Source organism: Apostichopus japonicus, chromosome 15, assembly GCF_037975245.1.
Source record: "Apostichopus japonicus isolate 1M-3 chromosome 15, ASM3797524v1, whole genome shotgun sequence".
Taxonomy (NCBI): Eukaryota; Metazoa; Echinodermata; class Holothuroidea; order Aspidochirotida; family Stichopodidae; genus Apostichopus; species Apostichopus japonicus.
Window position 1 is genome coordinate 29,260,106 of NC_092575.1, and position 22,235 is coordinate 29,282,340.

Sequence of the window (22,235 nt, forward strand, 5' to 3'; positions counted from 1 at the left end):
AGTTGCGCCAGACCTGTTTAAAAGGAGAAAATGACAACTTGAAATCTAGCCAGCCCCTAGGCTATATATGTCGCAAACTGAGAGAGGAAAGAACAGTGTGAAAATATTGGACTATGAATTTATCGCTCAAGATGTAATAAATGCAATTTCGGAAGATGTCGGAGGGCATATTAACATACTGGGTTGTGTAAAATCGGGGGTCAATGGATTATTACTTTGATGAACGGAGCAATTGCAGACAAGCTGCAAGAAATGGGAATAACAATTTGGATATGAACTATGTGATGCCATGGTGTTACAAAACATATCTTCAACGTCCCAGCATACATAAATGACGAAGAACTTTCCAATAAATTTGAAGAATATGGCTGACATATTAGAACAAACTGGACCCACAAATATTACTCAAAATTGCCCAACGTTGGAAACGGAATTAGATTCGTACGACTTGAGCTGCCAGTCAAAAAAGACAGGCCTCCAACACGCAATACAGATACATAGTAATCACCTTAGACTGAAACACAACGGTCAAAGCAGTGTTTCCAACCTGTCTCGCCCAAGCCCATATAACACAAGTACAGGTATTCAAACTCTCACGGACACACACACACACATGCATCCGCTGCATGACTATCATTATCATCTAAACCAATAAGTATAACGCCGTACACCGCCAAACAATATGCAACGTAGCAGCTGTGATCTGTGACATATTCTCATTTCGACACCAACAAAATTACCGTATGTAAACAATTGCGCAATCGCAAACCGATATAGATTGCCAAGTGTCCCTATTGCAACACGCGGTATTTTCCAGTACGGTGTTCGCTACGGGTCATCGTGGTATCATACCGTGTTAAATAAGAATAAGCCATTGCAAGGTCGATACAAACGTTTTGTCGAAAGCGCATTTGAAGTTATGGGATTCCGTAACAAATGTTCTATTGCGCATAATGACACATCTTTGTCTATGGGCTGGAATGGACATTAGCTTACAAGTTATAATGGAATTATTGCGAATAGTTGAAACAGTGGGTACTGATTATTATTATTTTACAAGATCATTTACTTTTCGTATATTCCAGTTACTTTCCTATTTTGATAGGGCCAGTGAAAGACTAAAGTTTTGAAGATATTGTCGATCTCAATTGGATTCTATTTCTATGTATGTTGCTTGTTGTTAAATTGGACGCCATAGTAAAGTAAGTTCTGCTGTCTTTCACCCACCAAAGGGCTGACCATCCGAGCTGGTGAGTGTCTCTTTTCTTCAGATCGAGCATGAGGCGTAAAGAGGTTAATTAGATAATTGCAAATTCCATCCACATTAGCCAGGGGTTAGTAGGGATTAGTAGCCAGGGGTTAGTAGGGGCAAGTGCCCCTCCAGCAGATATTGTCATAGACGAATCGGGAACGGCAAAAAATATACAATACAGAATTAAATATAACTATGACGTATCTGTTACTAGATAGGATACTCATAGAACAGTGTGATCTGCTTTCTCAGAAGGTTTTCCTCATTACTGTTAGCACAAACGAGCTTACTCTGAAAATGTTCACCTTGATTGATCAGCGTTTGACACTGTTATTCAAAGTGCCGTGCGTAGTATAAAACTTCGATTGGTTTCTTCCATAAAAACTGCACTTGGGTCAATATAGAAATATTAGATACCTGCGCATACACACCTACACGTAATACTATAGGCTATGTATTGGTACGCATACACACCTACACGTAATACTATAGGCTATGTATTGGTACGCATACACACCTACACGTAATACTAGGCTATGTATTTGGTACTGCTTGACATCGTCTATCTAAACAGTGCCGTATCCACTAGGAGCAAATGGGGAATCCCAAAACGTCCAAGTTGCTTACCGACTCTGTTACAAACGAATGCAAATTCGTATATAGGCCTACAGATGAAGTTAAAATCATGGAAATATAGCTCCATTTTGCATCAACGCCCCACCACGATAAAAATGTTTGCTTATAGGGTTCCCTTTGAGATGTTGTTAGACCACTCCCAAACGGACTACAGCCAAATTTTGTATCCCTCTTTCCTAAACTCCAAATTTATGTAAGAGAAGATATTACCTAAATGGTATCATGAATAGCCTTATCAATATTACATGCAAGCAGGGGCGGCGATTTGTTTCAAATATTGGGGGGGGGGGGACATTTGCTTGGGTGCAGGCGCGTAGCAACTTCAAGATTTTCTAATCCGGGGGTGGGGGCGAATTACTATCAAAGCGAAGCGCCACCATTGGTTGGCGCGCAGTGTACAAGAAAATTTCTGGTTTTGATAGCCTCCCAGATCACCGGAAATAGCACTTCTCGGGCTTGAAAATGACCAACCAGGTGTAAACTTTTGCCTGAGAACTAAGTTTTCCCAAACAGTTTTTTATCATCCATAACCTTTTACAAGATTGTCACCAGTCACACATCATGTTCGACGTCATCGCATCTCCTGTGGATCATTGCTTTTGTAGGTAATACTATACGTAACGGCCCACATACCCGTCAGCCCCACTTTTCAAGGTTTGAAGACCATTATTTGGTCAGTATTTGAATAATAAATTCACTTCAAAACATACCCTTAATGTTGCACAAAATTTCATCTATGGACAACCAATATAACAGACCGGTCAAAATTGCACGAGTAGAGGGAAGTATGATGAAGAATGTTGGTCAGGGAATTTTCAAAAATTCAGACACAGTTAATTCATTGCTGTACAAATATTTAAACCTCTTATAACGGCTACTATAAAACTTCGATATCATTAAAAATACAAATAATATGCTCGAGGGGGCGGTCTCCCACCTTCGCCCGCCCCCCCCCCCCCTTGGCTACTCGCCTGTGGTTTGAAATTTTGTAGGAAACAGGCAAAATGGAAAACCAGTGAACCTATATATATCGATGTGGATCATATATATATGATAGTATAAAACTTACACTCATACACAAGAGATATACAGACATTATGATAATAATCACGAGTGACGACATGCTGTACGGTCACAGGTCACAGAAACAAACACGAAGAGTCATTTACCTCTTGCAGCATACGTTGGATGTATAGTTTTAGCCACCGCCAAATATGATTTGGATAAATAATCTCACGCATTATTTTCTATTTATAGCCACACAAAAAACTATGCCACCAAATATTGGGGGGATATAAGATACTATATCCCCCACTTAAAGTATTTGGGGGCCACATGTCCCCCCGTCCCCCCATAATCGCCGCCCTTGCATGCAAGTGTCATTTATTATTGAATTTCCTGAATGTCAAATGACAATGTATTGTATAAGTATTGTGTGTAATAGGATAAATCGAACAGTCGCTTACAAACGTTTTCACTCCTACTTAACCGTGAGATGAAAATGAATTTGAAATTAAGGTAACAAGGTGACGAATCATAAACTTTTCTTATGAATAGCTTACTGGTGCTGAAGGACAAACTTCATTTAACACAAAACAGTGGTGTGCGCAAAGGAATGGGGAAGGGAATGGTTTAGTCAAGGGATTTTGCATTCAGCCTGGGAAGAATTGGACCCTATCACCCCGCCTCTTTTTTTCAACCTTACACATTGTATTTGAGAGGATTGTTTTCAGATTTTCTGTATAGTTAAGCAATCCAAGATATTTCGTAATCTGCCTGGCACACTGCTAGGGCGTATCACAGTGAAAATCATGCTCAAACATTCTGTCGTCATAGTCAGAAAGATTGTGGGAATCTGGATAAAGGTATTTACTTGTTGCTGTTTGCGACAAGGTGAGTTGAATTAATCCATATAGTCACGAAATTTGAGGACCTATATAAATAAATTAATAAATAAGAAGGTTGATTGTTAGAATCAACCGCTGAAGCTAATGTCACAGATTATCACAAGATTGCCTAAAACATCCACTTTTGCCAAATGACAATTCGAATTAGCAGTTGTGGTTGCCATAAATCGCAATCACCCTGCTATAAGGATCGATTTGCTAGCATGGACTGAACATGTCAGTATGTAGAATCAAAGTACTTTTATTATCATGAAGGTATTCTACCGTGCATGACTTTATAAATGTACTCAGCATGGAGACGCTTCGCTAATGCTTTGCTCTGATGGGCTACCTTTGAAAACTTTGCACATTAAAATGTGAACAATTGATTTGTAATTTTTAAATAATTTTCCACAGAGGAACATCATATTTGTGCAACGATAGGTACATAGGCCCATAGATAAAATTCTACCAGGAACACAGACAGGTATTCAAGCATTCCAATTATATAAGATTTCAAGAATGAATTAACAACAAAGGAACATTCATGGGGTAAGGTTTGTAATCTCATGCAGGGGCGTATCCAGGATTTTATAACCCGGGGGGCGCGAATGACTATCTAAGCGGAGCGCCACTATCGGTTGGCGCGCAGCGTACAAAAAAACATTCTGGTTTTGATACCCACCAGATCACCGGAAATGGCACTTCTCGGGCTTGAAAATGACCAACTAGATGTTCACTTTTGCCTGAGTAAACCAAGAATTTTCCCAATATTTTATTTTCCATCCTGACCTTTTTGAAGATTTTCACCAGTCACACATCATGTTCTACCTCATCGCATCTCCTGTGGATCATTGCTTTTGTAGTTGATTCTACGTCGCGGCCCACAATACCCGTCAGCCCCACTTTTCAAGGTTTTAAGCCCATTATTCGTTCAGAATTTGAAAATTCACACTTCTCGTGAAATAAATTCACTTCAAAACATTCCCATAATGTTGCACAAAATTTCATCTATGGACAGCCAATACAGAAAAACCTCCTTCAACCTCTTACAGACCGGTCAAAATTGCACGAGAAGAGGGAAGAATGTTTAGGAATGTTGGTCAGGGAAATTTCGAAAATTCAGACAGTTAATTTATTGGGCGCAGATCAATCTTGGATAATGGCGGGGACGCGTGTCTGTTTTCTGCTACTATCTATGCCGATCGCGACCATGGGTTCGCGCGTAGCGTACAAGATTTTTTTTGGCAAATATACCTCCCAGATCACCGGAAATAACACCCAGACCCTATGATGCTCCCAAACCTCCTTAAGTTTTTTAGTTCTCATGGCTTAGAAATTGAGTTTGGGGAAATGTATGGGCATCTGCAGAACAAAATCAGGGGACAAATAATCCAAGCAGACTTTTGTATATACGATGGGTCTGGTTTCGTAACTCATCGGGAAGCGATTAGATGGGTGGGCGTAGGGTTGTGAGGCACGCGTTTTCATGCAGGTGTGAACAATCTCAAGAAGTGATGTGTGCGCCCCCCCCAGTGGCGGCGGAACCGGGGGGGGGGGGGGCTTGGGGGGGCTCAGTCCCCCCAATGAAAAAGTTGAGGGGGCAAATGCATGATAAGCCTCCCCAATATTTACCAAGGCTCCGAAACGTGCATCTGCCCATTTTTCAATGCATACTTGTCGATCTGTCCGATGCACACGTATACTATATAGGTGTAATAATTTTAGTAATTGCTGGGGGACCCTCGGCCCGTCCCCTTGCTATAGACCACATTGTCACCCCAACCGCGTCTCCACGCCCCGTGAAAAGTGGAAGCAGTGAGTGTGAGTACCAGTAAGCGTAACACAACTTCGTCTTAGGCCAATGACTTGCCTCATTTCAGCCAGTTCTCCAACATCCCCTTACTTAGTGGCGGAGCGCCCATATATACAGTCAGGGGGCGGATGCCCCCCCCCCCGACAGCCTAATGGACTGCTGGCGCCTTTTTCAGCTTTTCACTGTACTTTTTACTTATTCGCTATTATTGACTATTTTATTGAGCTCTCATATACCTATTGACATTTGTCATATTCTGTTGGTGTAATTTTCCGACAAAATGGCGACGACACCTATTTATTCTCCGTTTATCTGAAAATTAGCAAGGCCCGGAAAGGGTCATTTCCTGGTGAATCTAGGGAGTATCTTTACTCAAAATTTTTCTGTACGCTCCGCGCCAACCTGTGGTGGCGCTCCGCTTAGATAGTGTCGAAAGCGCCCCTACAGACCATTCTTGCCCACCCCCCGACCAATACCCCTAGCTCCGCCACTGCCCTTACTACACTCAAAAACGTCTTTGCGAGTACACTACGAGTATAATAGCTACTCTCTTAAAACACCATCGAATATACAAATTACAATGTTTATACAGACTTTTACGTGCAATCTGAGAAATTGCAGACTTGAGACCCATATTTAAGGTCTAGGTATTCGCAGCATAAAACACACGGGAAGCGCCGTTTCCGGCCATCTGGGGGTTTGAAATAACCCAAAATTTTCTTGTACGCTCCGCGCCAACTGATGGTGGCGCTCCGCTTAGATAGTCTCCACACATTAGCCCCCCCAATAATTTTTCCGTTCCGCCGCGCCTGTCCCCCCCCCCCCGGCCGGCAATGATAGTTCGCGTTGTATAACATTTTATCTCTGGATGGCAGTGTTGCATCGAAGCACATATGTCTAATGCATGCAGTTCGCATATAGATCCTGGGGCTAATACCGAAATGCGTCATGTTCCCCAACGATACGGTCGAGTTCAAGACCAGCCACAGTTGGTTTCATAGCACAATTCTACAATTGTTTAAAGCGTCCATGCACACATACGCGTCATGATATACTATATATAGTATATATATATATATATATATATATATATATATATATATATATATATATATATATGTATATATATATATATATATATATATATATATATATACATATATATATATATATATCTATATATATATATATATATATATATATATATCTATCTATATCTGTATATATATATATCTATATCTATCTATATCTATATATATATATATATACATATATATATATATATATATATATATATATATATATATATATTCATATATATATATATATATATATAAGGTCAATTCCGTAGTGACTCGCGTGACATTTTTACTAAAATTCCTCTCTATTTGATATTATTAAACAAATAAAGAAATTACCTGGGAGAAAAGCATTCATATGGTCAGTGAAGGTAAGCCTCAATGCTTACAACAGTAGAGAAAAAATATTTATACCTCAAGTATTGGGGGTGAAAGTGGCGAAAAACTCTCTCGTGACAGTTACTATTAGCAAAAATCAGAATGCACACACAAATGTTCGATTTCTTATGTCTTATTAAAATTTTTCCAATCACTTTTTATAATCATACCGAATTTGAAAAACACCTCTACCTCAATTGCTGTGCAGCTTCGCAAATATGTTGTAACGCATGAAAATAACGATGAAAATGTATTGTGACTCGCGTGACAAGAAAACGTGACTCGCGTGACAAGTTCACTTTTCGGATAGTTCTAGACCAAATGCAGTAGTGAATCGAAGGTATAGATCTTGCATAGTGAAATATAACATTCATTGGTCTAGAAAGTGTCCAAAAGGTACTTCCGTGTTGTCCAGATGATATTAATGTCCCGAGTTACCTTCATGACTGCAGACAGTAGGTAATATAATGTATGGGTACAGTAGTACAGTTGTTCAGGCAATATATCTTGTCAATTAATATTTATAACAATATTTAGTCTGTTGAAGTCACTCATTTGAAAGTTAAAGAAGAAACAGGTCTTTCAAAATATGATTCAAATTACCATTCTCATTTGTCATATTTGAATAAACCAAAAGTGTAATATTTGAGAAGATACATTCGCTCATAGGATATTGGGAATGATTGAGCAGTTAAAACCTTAAGGTTGTCAAGTCAAAGCACATGGCATTGCCAGATACAAATATAGATTATATTTTTGTATATTACTAAAAAATCAATGACATGTGCTAACTTTCCAAATGTGGTGATAAAATAGGCATTATATTGCAAATAAATAGTCATGATTTTAAATTCTGATATTTCAAATGAAATTATTATAATTAGTTGCATTATGTGTGCCCATATTATTCAAGTTGCCTAATTAAAGGGGAATGCATCTATGATATCTTTAATCAGTGATTCATTCATCAAACTATAACATCCCTGTAATTTTCACACAGTATAGGTAAAAACACTATCTTCATTTGACGTGACTCGCGTGACGTGACTCGCGTGACATTCCTAAAGGGTGATTTTCTGCAAAATTTGAATATCTTCTGGAAAGGAAAATTCAGTAATCCTTTTGGTATCTATGTGAAGACTTGATAGTCATTGTTTGGATTAAAACTATTATGCAGGCAAGTAGAAAAAAAAAAAAAAACAGTCAATTTTGTGACTCTCGTGACAGTAAATCGAGGGTGTTTACTGTTTTCAATTTACCACTGTTGTCTAATGCCTTGATGTCAAAATAAAATTAAAGCTATTAAGTGAGCACCATACTATAGCAAATATAATTAGTCCAACACACAGTAATTAGGTAAAAACACTATCTTGAATTGACGTGACTCGCGTGACGTGACTCGCGTGACATTCGTAAAGGGTGATTTTCTGCAAAATTTGAATATCTTCTGGAAAGGAAAATTCAGTAATCCTTTTGGTATCTATGTGAAGACTTGATATTCATTATTTGGATTAAAACTATTATGCAGACAAGGAGAAAAAAACAAAAACAGTCAGTTTTGTGACTCTCGTGACAGTAAATCGAGGGTGTTTACTGTTTTCAATTTACCACTGTTGTCTAATGCCTTGATGTCAAAATAAAATTAAAGCTATTAAGTGAGCACCATACTATAGCAAATATAATTAGTCCAACACACAGTAAATAGGTAAAAACACTATCTTGAATTGACGTGACTCGCGTGACGTGACTCGCGTGACATTCGTAAAGGGTGATTTTCCGCAAAATTTGAATATCTTCTGGAAAGGAAAATTCAGTAATCCTTTTGGTATCTATGTGAAGACTTGATATTCATTGTTTGGATTAAAACTATTATGCAGGCAAGTAGAAAAAAAACAAAAACAGTCAATTTTGTGACTCTCGTGACAGTAAATCGAGGGTGTTTACTGTTTTCAATTTACCACTGTTGTCTAATGTCTTGATGTCGAAAAACATTGAAGCTTTTAAGTGAGCACCATACTATAGCAAATATAATTAGTCCAACACACAGTAAATAGGTAAACACACTATCTTGAATTGACGTGACTCGCGTGACGTGACTCGCGTGACATTCGTAAAGGGTGATTTTCTGCAAAATTTGAATATCTTCTGGAAAGGAAAAGTCAGTAATCCTTTTGGTATCTATGTGAAGACTTGATATGATACCTATGATTACTATGTACAAATCTGCACAAAATGAATTTTTTTTTTTTTTTATAATTTAGTCACTACGGGAATCATTTGTTATTACCGACCCCATAATCAAACAAATGATGTTTTGGGGGTGGAAAAAATATTTTTAGTAACTTCAAGTATTCTATTTATTGGAAACTTATACAATTTTAATGTACAATGATTTTAAATTTTTGGGTATGATGTTGACCTTATCATAGAATTGACCATATATATAAATATATATATATATATATATATATATATATATATATATATATATATATATATATATATATATATATATATATATATATATATATATATATATATATATATATATATATATATATCAGGCATGAGACTCTTCCGCGGAAACGCGGATTTCCGATTTTTGTTTTTCATTTTCGCGTTTTTTCTCGTAATTCGCGTTTTTTATTCTTTTTTATTTATTTTTTTTATTTATTAATTTATTTATTTAATTTTTTTTTTTTTTTTGCCGAACATGCTGGACTGTGAAGGGAAGGAACACCGAATTTGACCAGTGGTGGAATCAAGTAGCACAAAGCAAGCAAAAAAGCCTTTTTTTTTGTTTCAAAAAAGCTAATGGGTAAATTATACAAGCAGAAATTCCACACTTTTTTGGCGAGTTACGTGATGTGATAGATTCCATCTAGAGTCCACCATTTCGCATCTAAGCCCTCCTTACCTGACAAAAAATTTCTAAAGGGGAGGGGCACACCCCCTCCCCTTAAACCCCTCCCCCAGGACGGCGATCGATAAATTTCAGATTTTTTTCCCGGGCTCAGTCTCATCCCTGATATATATATATATATATATATATATATATTTATATAAATTAGTGAGAGAGGAAAATTGGTAACGAAAAAAATGGAGTTTTCGTTGTAAAGGGTAGGCTGAGGCGCACCTTGATCCTCGATCCGTCACTGGCTAAGCTGTGTATATAATAGGGACCCGCGCTGTAATTATGCCACTGTTCCTCTTTCTCTTCCCGATGTCTTGGCGTTTTTCTTCTGTTCCCTCCTTTTTCTCCTGTTTCTCTTTCTTCGTTTTCTTTTCCCTTCCTTCCTCTCCTTCCTCCTCATTCCCACCCTCTTTTCCCTTTTTTCTTCTTCTCTTTTTTCTCTCCTCTTTTTCTTACCCGGGGGGGGGGCGCGCCCCAACGCCCCCCTCTGGATACGCACCTTTCATGTTCATAACATTATTAAGGAACAAGCAAGCCAGAAGGCTCCGTCATTCCTTGTCCTTAATATGCGTTTAAATATAAATGGAATCACCTGAGTTATAGAGCAGCTGAAGAAAATGTGTCCTAAAGTAAATTACCAGGACTTCAGAAAAGAGTTCCAGATAACTTGACCATTGCAAAGGTAATTTCCCTTCTGATAGTTTATGACATATGGTAGTCATTACTGGACGTAGAAAATAATCTCAGCCACTTAAAAGAGCAAAGGTCAATTCCTGTGGCAGTTAGTGATCAAGAGACATAGTTTGCGTTTGAGCGCGTACAAGGTCTTCAGACCTTGACCTCTTTAACCCTTTGTTGAGCGACACCTATCTACACTTTGTACAATTTAAAAAAAAAAAGTTAAATATATGACACTGACTGTTTTCACGCCACATGCAAAACGCCTAAACCCTTACCCTATTTATCATAACATTTTAACCGTTAGTTTGTGCCATCAATCAGACTTTGACGTTTTACATTTTTTATTTCGATGATAATCGTAACATAATTATGTAGTCATGCAGGCGAAAGAGTGCGTGTGTGTGTGTGTATGTGTGTGTGTGCGTCTGTGACACTTGCTTGGGTACGCTCTATCTCAATAAGGGAATGTTGGTTTGAGGCCAAACTTGGACTATAGATCCGCCATATGGAGAAGGTGTGCCCTATTGTTTTTGGTGCTCACAAAGGTCACCAAAGGTCAGTTATGGTCCAAGAACCGAAAATATTAAAACTGCAATAACTCCCAGTGCCAATGTGCGACAAGGTTGATATTTTGGGACAAGTTGTGAACTGGTTAGGGGAACATTTACAAACTTAACGGTCATGTGATCCGAGGTCACCAAAGGTCAATTAATGATAAAAAAAACTAGTATTTTTGCGATAACTTGAGAACGAATTGTCCGTTTGGGTTGGGAGTTGCCTCAATGTCATCCAATTGTCGACCCGCATCTTGGCGACCCTTGACCTCAATTTGACCTCTGGTGACCTTTTCGTGTTTTGGGGATTTTTACAGTTTCGATGCTATTTTCAGATGTCAAAGGTACCTTCTGATCATAAATGTCAATAGGTTGACCCCGTGTGACCTTTATGTGCGAAGTTATATGGGGTCAAAGTTTTTCGGTCGGAGTTAGGACGGTTGTACAGACTTTTCGTTTTGTTTTTTGATATCAGGAGATTAAACTACATCTGAAACCAAGGTCAAAAGGTCAAAGGTCACATTAGAAAAAATGTGCTTATTTTGGGAGGAAACGAGCAAAAAAGAAAATGTTTGGTTTTGATGCTAGATTTGGATATCAAAGGTACCTTCCGATCAAAAATGTCAATTGGTTGACACCCGTGTGACCTTCGTGTGCGAAGTTATACGAGGTCAAAGTTAATTTTCAGACATTTAATGCAACAACTCCCAGTTCCAAGGTGTGACAAGGTTGATATTTTGGGAGTAGTTGCAAATGGTATAGGGGAATATTTTCAAACTTAACGGTTATGTGATACAAGGTCACCAAAGTTCAATTAATGATAAAAAACTAGTATTTTTGCGATAACTTGAGAACAAATTGTCCGTTAGAGTTGGGAGTTGCTTCAATGAAATCCAATTGCCGACCCGCATCTGGGTGACCCTTGACCTCAATTTGACCTCTGGTGACCTTTTCGTGTTTTGTGGATTTTTTACAGTTTCGATGCTATTTTCAGATGTTAAAGGTACCTTCTGATCATAAATGTCAATAGGTTGACCCCTGTGTGACCTTCGTGTGCGAAGTTATATGAGGTCAAAGTTAATTTTCAGACATTTAATGCAATAACTCCCAGTTCCAAGGTGTGACAAGGTTGATATTTTTGGAGTAGTTGCAAATGGTATAGGGGAATATTTTCAAACTTAACGGTCATGTGATACAAGGTCACCAAAGGTCAACTAATGATAAAAAACTAGTATTTTTGCGACAACTTGAGAACAAATTGTCCGTTAGGGTTGGGAGTTGCTTCAATGTAATCCAATTGTCGACCCGCATCTGGGTGACCCTTGACCTCAATTTGACCTCTGGTGACCTTTTCGTGTTTTGGGGATTTTTACAGTTTCGATGCTATTTTCAGATGTTAAAGGTACCTTCTGATCATAAATGTCAATGGGTTGACCCCCATTTGACCTTCGTGTGCAAAGTTATTTGAGGTCAAAGTTAATTTTCACACATTTAATGCAATAACTCCCAGTTCCAAGGTGTGACAAGGTTGATTTTTTTGGACAAGTTGCAAATGGTATTGGGGAATATTTTCAAACTTAACGGTCATGTGATCCAAGGTCACCAAAGGTCAGCTAATGTTAAAAAAGTAGTATTATGGGGGGAGAAAATGGGCAAAGAAAACTGTTTGAAATTTTTATAGTTTGATGCTATATTCACGTCTCACCGATCAAAAATGTCAACATGTTGACCTCAGGGTGACCTTTGTGTTTTAAGTTACATACAAGTTCAAAGTTAATATTTTGACATTTAATGCAATTAAATCTCAATGCCAAGGTGTGACATGGTTGATATTTTGGGACAAGTTGTGAATGGGGTGGTGGAACATTTTAAAACTTAAAGGTCATGTCATCTGAGGTCACCATTGTTATCATATCTGTTGACACGCTTGTAGGTCTCTTATATTTCTTACATTTTCGACGCCATATTTAGATCTCAAAAGTGCCTTTTGATAAAAAAATCCGATCACATTTTGTGATCACAAAAGTGTTGGCTATAGTGTTGGTTACTTTATGGGAACATGTAGGACCACAATTACTTGGACTTTTTCAGCCCAATCTTGCTTGATAATATTATGTGTATTGTCATATACCCCAAGCAAGGAACCACAGTGCCCTTGGGCTCTTGTTTTAATTTCCATTGCAACATTTTGATGTTTCAGCTCGAAATTTGGAAGTTCAATTTATCTCGACATCTTGACATTTACTTCGTAAAGTTTCACATACAGCCTAGTTCTGACGTTTAAGCACTCGACATTTGACCGCAAAATGTTGATGGTTTTTGTGACAAATTCACTCCATTGATATTTGGAATTAAAAATTGTGCTAGTTTTGGTATATTGGTGGTATATAAGTTTTATATAAGTTGTAAACTATTCTCTTCCGTTTGTTCCCTTTTCCCTTTCACTTGCCTTCCTCTACAGTCTGAACGTTTGAATGGAAGAATAGAAAACTATGGCAGACAGCGATGACAGAACGAGACAGCGTAGTGGGAATGAACGAGGGCGCTATACACACAATGACGTACACTCCCGACGAAGGGGAGGAAATTCAGGCAGGGGATCACATTCTCGAGGAAGAGGTCGCGGTGAAGCACATGGGTAACTCACCCTTTCAGTGATTCCTATGAAGCCTATATAGTTAACTATATAAAGTCAATTAAAGAAGAGGACATATATCATGTGTGGTGGTAGCCTGTTGTTGAGAATGTACTAGCTCTGTTATTTGTTTTCTTTGTTTTGTGTCTACAATGTCATGTTTACTGGTGGTTCAAAAAATGTTAATAAAAAAAACATTTTTTTTTCTAAAAAAGAAGGAGTCTGAAGTCTGTCTCCTCTGTGTCCCTATCACGAAGTTTACATCGTTGGGCATTTTTACGTTAATAGCATAACAAATTATCAAAAATGTTTTCTTTAACAAACTTACTGATCGTTTTCGTACAATGTGTACATTACCCTTGAAAACGTTGTTGTGCTTCAAGAAGTGCACTTGCTTGGTGATTTATCATTACAGCTTGTTTGCTGGCCCACAGCTGTTCTGCACTTTAAAGATGCGTCCATGAAAGAACATGAAACATATCCCGTCCAAGAGTCTTGTATAATTTGCTATCCACCACACAAATGTAAATTTCTAGACTCGATTATTGGGTTCATCATCATCATCATATGGATTCTCACGAGGTAGTACTCCATAACAGTCAAGTCTAATTATCAATTCTATTCAGGAAAAGTATCAGTACTGATAACATTTGTCATAAATGTTCCATTTTAGCATCTTCACTATAGTATAATGTTGTTATTTTTAATAACAGGACACCGGTCAGGGGTCAAAGAGGAACTATTCCAATGGGCATGCCTATGTTGAAGAGACTTGAAAATGAAACATCCGACGAGATAGCACGGTTACTTCATCAGAATAAAAGACCCCTTGAGAAACTTCTTGAAGGAAAAATAGACGACGCAAAAATTGAATTACTTGTCGCTGCTGTGGCTCGTGCATGCAATGGAAGCGAAAGAATTAAGGATATATTACTACTTCTTCATGATAAGTCTTTCATTGATACAAAATTGACCTACTGGATAACTAAATGGCCTGCTTTGTATTTGTTCAAAGATGAATGCGAAAGTGTAGTGAGTACGACCGTGGAACTGCTCAGTCAGATGCTTCATTTAGTTCCGGACGTAATAACGTCATTAGGAGTAGCCCTTTTCGTCTTAAAGGGAGTCATTAAAGAATTCGAGCAAAAGGACATCTTCATTTCTCCAGAAGTTGGGTCAAAACTTTGTAAATTAACTGAAAAACATTCCAATTACCTACGAGACAGTGGCGAAGTAACTTCTCGCAGGGGGCGGAGAATACCAGACAATTCAAGCGAAACACCACCTGACAACTTTAGGGATCTACCAGTACTTCCAACTCCTATAGAACTTCGCAAAGACTATGAACCTTTCCTGCGTAGAAACATCGTAAACGGCAGGTATAGTGATGTTAATCATTACTTAGACATTCATTTTCGTCTTTTGAGGGAGGATTTTGTGCAACCCTTACGTGAGGGAATTGCCGAGTACACAGCTGAAGTAGCCAAAAGAGGAGCACAGGCTAAAAAGCGCTACCAAAATTTTCGTTTATATAACAATGTTCGTGCCGTTGGCATTGACCCATCTAAAGGGGGGCTTTTGTACATATTGAAGTTTGATGTGGACAACAGCCTTCAGCGAGTGAAATGGGAGCTTAGCAAAAGACTCATATTTGGGTCTTTAATATGCCTTTCGCGAGACGATTTCAAGACCCTGATATTTGGGGTCGTTGCCAACAGAGACCCAAAGCAATTGAAACAAGGATTTTTAAGTGTGACATTCGATATTGAACCTAGACAATCACAAGAAATATTCTCTTATTCCTTCAAGATGGCGGAATCTTCCTCTTACTTTGAAGCTTATCGGCATGTACTGGGATGTCTGCAAGCAATAGATACGCACAACTTTCCCTTTACACGATATATCATCAGTGCTAACCGTGAACCGCACCTGCCAAGATATATTAAGAATGATCCCGATTGTACATTCAATTTAGCGACGACAGCAACTTCGTGGGTCAATGACGAACCTGACACAAGCATCAGGCTGTCACTTAGCAGGCAGCGACATGAGGCATCTTCTCAAAGTGCGCATTTAGAGGAAGTTTGTGTTAGTGCAAACGCAGGTTGGCCAAGCGCAGAATTGATGGGATTTGATGAATCTCAAATGATTGCTTATAAAGCAGCACTTCAAGAGGAAGTTTGTCTCATTCAAGGACCACCTGGTACTGGGAAAACATATGTTGGGCTAAAAATCGTTCAAACCCTATTGAAAAACAAAAGTGTTTGGGGTAGGAATAAACCATTGCTTGTGGTTTGCTACACCAACCATGCACTTGACCAATTCCTTGAAGGTATCCTTGAGTTTCAAAAAACAGGGATCGTAAGGATTGGTGGGAGAAGTGTCAGCGAGAAGATAAAAGACCTTAATCTTAATCAAGTTAAGCGGCGATGTCAGAAGTCAGGAAGATGGCAGTATGGAATGGTTATGGGAGAGATGACAGAATGTGCAAAGGAGATACAAAAATACAAGTCAATAATTGATGCAGTTAGTAAAAAGCCATTGAAAACCGAGATTCTTGAAGATGTAATGACTGAAAATCAACGAGAAAGTTTTCAAGCATACAAGAACTATTGCACAACCGACGTTATTGTTGTTTGGCTTTGCCTTTCCGATGAAAGAGGATGGATGATTGGTGCAAACGAAAGAGTGAATGATTTCAGAGAAGGCAACGATTATGACTACAGAGAGCACCAAGGAGTAGAAATGGAGCAAGTGAAGGACGGAGAGCATGATTTCGAAGGTGAGGAAGAAAATGAAATGGATGATGTTGAGGACGAAGAACTCGAAAGAAGATTTATTGATGACGAAGATGACTTCCTGCAGTCCCTTGGTTCTCTTGCAGAACACACCCCTGAAAATGTTACTGTGTCTCTCCCATCGCATGAAAATGAGGTTATACACGACAGAAGTGGATGGACCACCAAAGTCTCAAAGAAAAGTCGTAAGATTGATCGAGTTATCCTTAAAAAACTTGCGGAACCCGACCATATGACTCAAGAAGAAGCTACAAACATTACAGATATTTGGTCTTTAGATGAAAGGCAAAGATGGAGGCTGTACCGATTCTGGGTGCAAATCTATATTCGAAAAATTCATCAGAAGCTTCGCCAATTGTTTGTTGAATATGATAGAAAAGCGGCCATTTTAAAGGAACTGAGAGTAGATGATGACTTTGAAGCATTGAGAAATCAGGATGTCATTGGTATAACAACAACTGGTGCTGCAAAGTACAACAAACTATTGAGAAAAGTAGGACCGCCGATTATCGTGGTAGAAGAGGCTGCAGAAATTTTAGAAGCACATGTCATCACCTCACTTAGTGAACATACTCAGCATTTAATTCTTATAGGTGACCACCAACAGCTGAGACCTAACCCTACTGTCTTTAAACTGTGTAAGGACTACAAGCTGGATGTATCCCTTTTTGAGCGACTGATGAGAAATGGCATTCCTTGCCATCGCCTATCTCTACAGCATCGAATGAGACCGGAGATATCACATATTCTCAAAATTCACAGCGATTTCTATCCGGGGCTTCTTGACCATGAAATGGTAAATAAGTACGACAATATACTCGGTGTATCGAAGAATTTATATTTTATCGAACATAACATCCAAGAAATACACGATGAAGAAAACAAAAGCCGATCCAACCTACACGAAGCACGCTTTCTCACATCGCTCTGTAAATATTTACTGCAACAAGGCTACAGTCCCTTTCAAATAACGATTCTTACAGCTTACAAGGGACAAGTTTTCATTTTCAAACAAATTATGGACAAAAAGACATTTGAAGGTGTCCGTGTCTGCCCTGTTGACAATTTTCAAGGAGAAGAAAATGACATAATTCTCCTTTCATTCGTTAGGAGTAATGTGGAAGGCAATATCGGATTTCTAAAAGTATCCAACAGAATTTGCGTAGCATTGTCGAGAGCCAAGAAAGGCTTATACTGTATTGGGAACTTTACATTGATGTCTCGGGAAAGTAAAGTCTGGACAGCAATTACATCCGACCTGCAGAAAAGAAATCTCATTGGCCCAAGTTTAAAATTGTTCTGTCGCAATCACCCAACACGTCCGTTGGAAGTCTCTACTTCCGAAGATTTTAAGGGAGCACCAGATGGAGGATGCAAGTTGCCATGTGCGGCAAGGTTAGATTGCGGACACACCTGCCAAATGAAATGCCATCCTTCAGATAAAGAGCATAGGGACATCTTGTGTAAAAGACCTTGTGAGAGAGATGTGTGTGTTTTACAACACCCGTGCCCATTGAAATGCTTTCAGCAGTGTCACGAGAATTGTCAGAAACCTGTGCAAAAGTTGTTACCCTGTTCACATAAACAGTGGGTCCAGTGTTACCAGAAAACAGGTGATGTTAACTGCAGTAGCAAGTGCAACAGATTGTTGCCATGTGGTCACCAATGCAAAAACCGCTGCGGGCAAGATTGCTCAACATTTTGTACTAAAATGATCCTGAAGACATTTCATCCTTGTGGTCACAAATCGGAAGTACAGTGTTCTGAAATATCTTGCCCCGAGGAATGTAAGGTTCTTCTAAAATGTGAGCATCGTTGTCAAGGGACTTGCGGTAAATGTGAAAACGGGAAATATCACGTAAGATGCACACAAAAGTGTAAGCGGATACTACTGTGCGGACATACTTGTAATCAAGCGTGTTCCAGAAGCTGTCCTCCGTGTTCCAGACCTTGTGAAAATCGATGTAGGCATAACAAATGCCAGAAAACATGCGGTGAAAGCTGTGCGGTGTGCAAGGAGAAATGTAAATGGAGTTGCAGTCACAAAGTCTGTTATAAAGCCTGTGGAGATGAGTGTGATCGTGAGCCATGTAATTTACCATGCAAAAACAGACTCCGGTGTGGACACCCATGTATTGGGCTATGCGGTGAGCGTTGTCCCACACTATGTCGCCATTGTAACAAGGCAGATGTAACAACCATCTTATTTGGATATGAGGATGAGCCGCGTGCCAGGTGAGTGTCTCAGTGAATTTTGGGGTCAAATGCCTTTTATTGTTCTCTTTTTTATTACTACTATACTTTTATATTATGACACCTAGGTAGGCAAAATATATACAATGAATACAAGGAAAAGAACTGGCAGGTAACAACATATTAACAAAAAGTATCTTTAATTGCATATAACGATCATTGAGTGATTAATAAATACATAAAGTTACTGTTAACTGGGAAACTACTGCTTATAAAGTTCTGTATGACTCCAGTACATTTAGGATACTTAGATCAGGCTACACTAAAAGCTCTCAAAGAACAACTATGTATGTAGGGACAGAAAACAGCACTGCTAGCCTGGGCTTTCGATTTCGAGTAAGTGATCCATAGACGACTACACTTAGAACCACCTGAAGCTGTGCGTATGTGTGCGTGTGTGATGACGAGAGCTTGTGAGCGAATACATCAGATTAGGGTACATCAGCTGATCTCATATTTGACATGTGGCGTACGTAGCATGAGTTCAAGAACTTTATCTTTGGGCAAGTAGATGAAAGGTCATTTAAGGTCACCAGAGTTCAAACTGTGGAAATCTTTTATATGTTAAACTTTGCATTGTATTTGTATTTGTACTTGTATTTTAATTGTTTTGTTTCAGTTTTCCATTTTCTATTTGTCATTTACTCATCCCGCTGTTTTCATATGTCTTCACAATTTTTTTCTTCAGAAGCTCACTCAATTGATGCAGAAATCCCAGCGCTATTCTTTTCATCGACAAGATTACATCAAGGAAGCCAATCGTCATCTGTCCAACAGCGATAATTACACCCTCCTTGATTCTGGTCCCACCGATATTTCTTTCCTTTCCCACACAAACTGTACGGCAGCCATGTTTTATCTTCTGCCCAAAATTCACAACCCTGCTAACCATGGTAGGTCTATTATCTCAGGCAATGGCTACCCACCGAGCGGTTTCCTTGTTTATGGAACACTTCATCAAACCTCTTGTTCCTAAGATTAATTCTTACATCCATGACATTCCAGATTTCCTCAGGAAAATTGAGGATGTCAAGAAAACAATCCCCAGTACAACCATCGTAGGTACGTTCGACGTCACTTCTCTTTACACTTACATCCCTCATGCTGAATGTATCACAGTAACCTGTGCAGCCTTGTCCAATAATGGCCACCCTTGTCCACCCAATTCGTGCAACAGGTTCTCACCAAAAACAACTTCAAAGACACGGGCCTTTCATGGGTACCAGATTGGCGCATTCAATTGCTTGCCTGTTTATGCCTCTCCTAGAAAAACGCACGTTCCACGCAGCTCCCTGCCGTCCTCTTATCTGGTGGCGCTAAATTGATGACATCTTCTTCGTTTGGACCAGTAATCAAGATAACCTGCTCACCTTCATTAATCACATTAAATCCTTTAACAGCACTATTACATTCACCTCTGATTACTTTCATCAACAGTTTAACTTCCCCAATGTGACTGTTTGCAAGGAAAACGGCTCTCTCTCTCTACTGACTTATACACCAAGCCCTCAGACACACAACAGTATCCACATTCTACTAGCTGCCATCCCCGCCACTGCAAGTCTGGAATTGCCTTACAGTCAAGCATTTCGTCTCCGTCGTAGTTGCTCTAATGTTTCCTCTTCCATTCGTCATATAGATGTTTAAAACAACACCTTATTGCCAGGAGTTATAGTGCTAGAAGATTTCTTGGAGCCCTTCAGAGCCCGCTCTCTATCCAGATCATCTACATTGCCAGTGAAGGTCAAAAAGGGAAGATATTGCAATGACAAGCCTCCTCTGGTTGTTACTGTCCACCTAAACCTTCCTCCTCTTCAGCAAATCACCACTAACAACCACAACATTCTCCTTCAGATAGTCTCCGACGAACCGTTCCTCAAAAAATTCATTGTTTCCTATTGACGTCCACGCAACCTTTGGGACTGCTGCTGTTTCACTTTTAACTTCCAACCCCACACACATTTAGCATGGTACTTTCAAATGTGATCATACTTCGAGATGCATCGTCTGCATGCAGCCACCACATTCTTGACTCCTTTCTATCACCAGCCACAGCACCCAACTCACACACAATGATATTGGTCAAATCACTTGCACAACCACTAATGTCATCTATCTGATCTCTTGTAGAGTTTGTGGCATTCAATATGTTGGTGAAACCAAAAACTTCCTCAAGAAGCGGATGTATGGTCACAGATCGACAGTCAATACCATGAAGACTTAGACCCCGATTTAAAAACACTTTAACATTCCCAACCATACCGTTAATGACATGTCCCTGCAGGGGGTTGCATCCTTAGGTAGCCGTCCTAATCTAGTACGACAACCCCCCCCCCCCCTCTTCATCTCCCTTTCCCCTTCTGTCACCCCTCTTCTCCTAGCTTTGTTCCACCTCTTTTCTCTACACTTTCTTGTTATTCAGTTTATCTCCTACCTCTCCTCTTCCCCCTGTTGGTTTCTTTCTTCTCTCCACCCTTTGTCTACTAATCCTCTGACTTCAGTCTCTTTTGTTTTTACCCGCTCATTAACCTATCTGTAATCTGTGCTTGTATTTTGTCCCTTGAATTTTCTGTTACTTGTCATTCAGCCTCTGGAGAAGAGCTATATAAAAAAGCAACATGCACTCAAGCCAATGGCTACAACCAGAGCATTACATATATGTCTTATCTGTATGGCAGCAGGTGTGAAGAAGAACTGCTACCCCATGACATTAACTATATATATATACATAATAATGTTTGACTGGGCAAGGCCAAAGTCCGAACAGGGGTGTTGAAACTGCCAGAACAATGGCTTGGGTCACAACAAGTTAACGTTGGTCACACTGAAACCAATGTCATCATTCGGTTTTATTAAGAGCTTCAGTATGTAACATTCAGCATCATTAAAACCCATCTCCCGTGCAAATAATAAGCATCGTAATAATTAAAAGAACAAAATACAAACATATGATGCACGTGTAGCTTGATAATATCATATTTAGATTTCGTTATATCTCCAGCCTTAATATGTATGAAAGAAAATTAAACATGTACGTGATATCTATCAAATGGATTTAAGATTTTCGTACATGTTTGGGAAAGATGTTTGCTATAGCCTATTCTATCACATTAACCAATGATAAAGGTTGTGCGTGAGTCTCCTTCGATGCTGGTATTTAACTTTTCAGGCATAACAAGCAACCAATGAGAGGGTCCCACTCTGGGTTTATTCATGTAAAAGTAATATGTGCATGGCAAGAAATGAATTGTATGTATGTGTGTGTCACGACCTTGTGTGTAAACAAATTAAATAAAAACGTACACGATGTATTTAATTCATGGTACTATTACGGTTAAGCAGTAGTTATTATA

The 22,235-nt window shown here is 39.0% G+C and overlaps 1 protein-coding gene and 1 long non-coding RNA gene across 3 annotated transcripts in view; one reads left to right on the forward strand and one right to left on the reverse strand.

The window, feature by feature from the left end:
• The window catches only part of LOC139981654 (uncharacterized), a 41,320-nt gene extending 27,674 nt beyond the window's left edge, over positions 1 to 13,646 (reverse strand). The window contains exon 1 of the long non-coding RNA XR_011797905.1: positions 12,145 to 13,646. This is a non-coding gene — a long non-coding RNA (uncharacterized lncRNA). The remainder of the gene's footprint in view (positions 1 to 12,144) is intronic.
• Positions 917 to 22,235, forward strand: part of LOC139981652 (NFX1-type zinc finger-containing protein 1-like) — a 28,085-nt gene continuing 6,766 nt past the window's right edge. Inside the window, exons 1-3 of one of the 2 annotated variants that reach the window (XM_071994207.1) lie at positions 917 to 1,035; positions 13,658 to 13,834; positions 14,545 to 18,864. In XM_071994207.1, the coding sequence (XP_071850308.1) occupies positions 13,689 to 13,834; positions 14,545 to 18,864 (4,466 nt within the window). In that variant the 5' untranslated portion in view covers positions 917 to 1,035; positions 13,658 to 13,688. Of the gene's footprint in view, positions 1,251 to 13,657; positions 13,835 to 14,544; positions 18,865 to 22,235 lie in introns of both variants that reach the window. The other variant, XM_071994206.1, reaches the window with a different exon arrangement.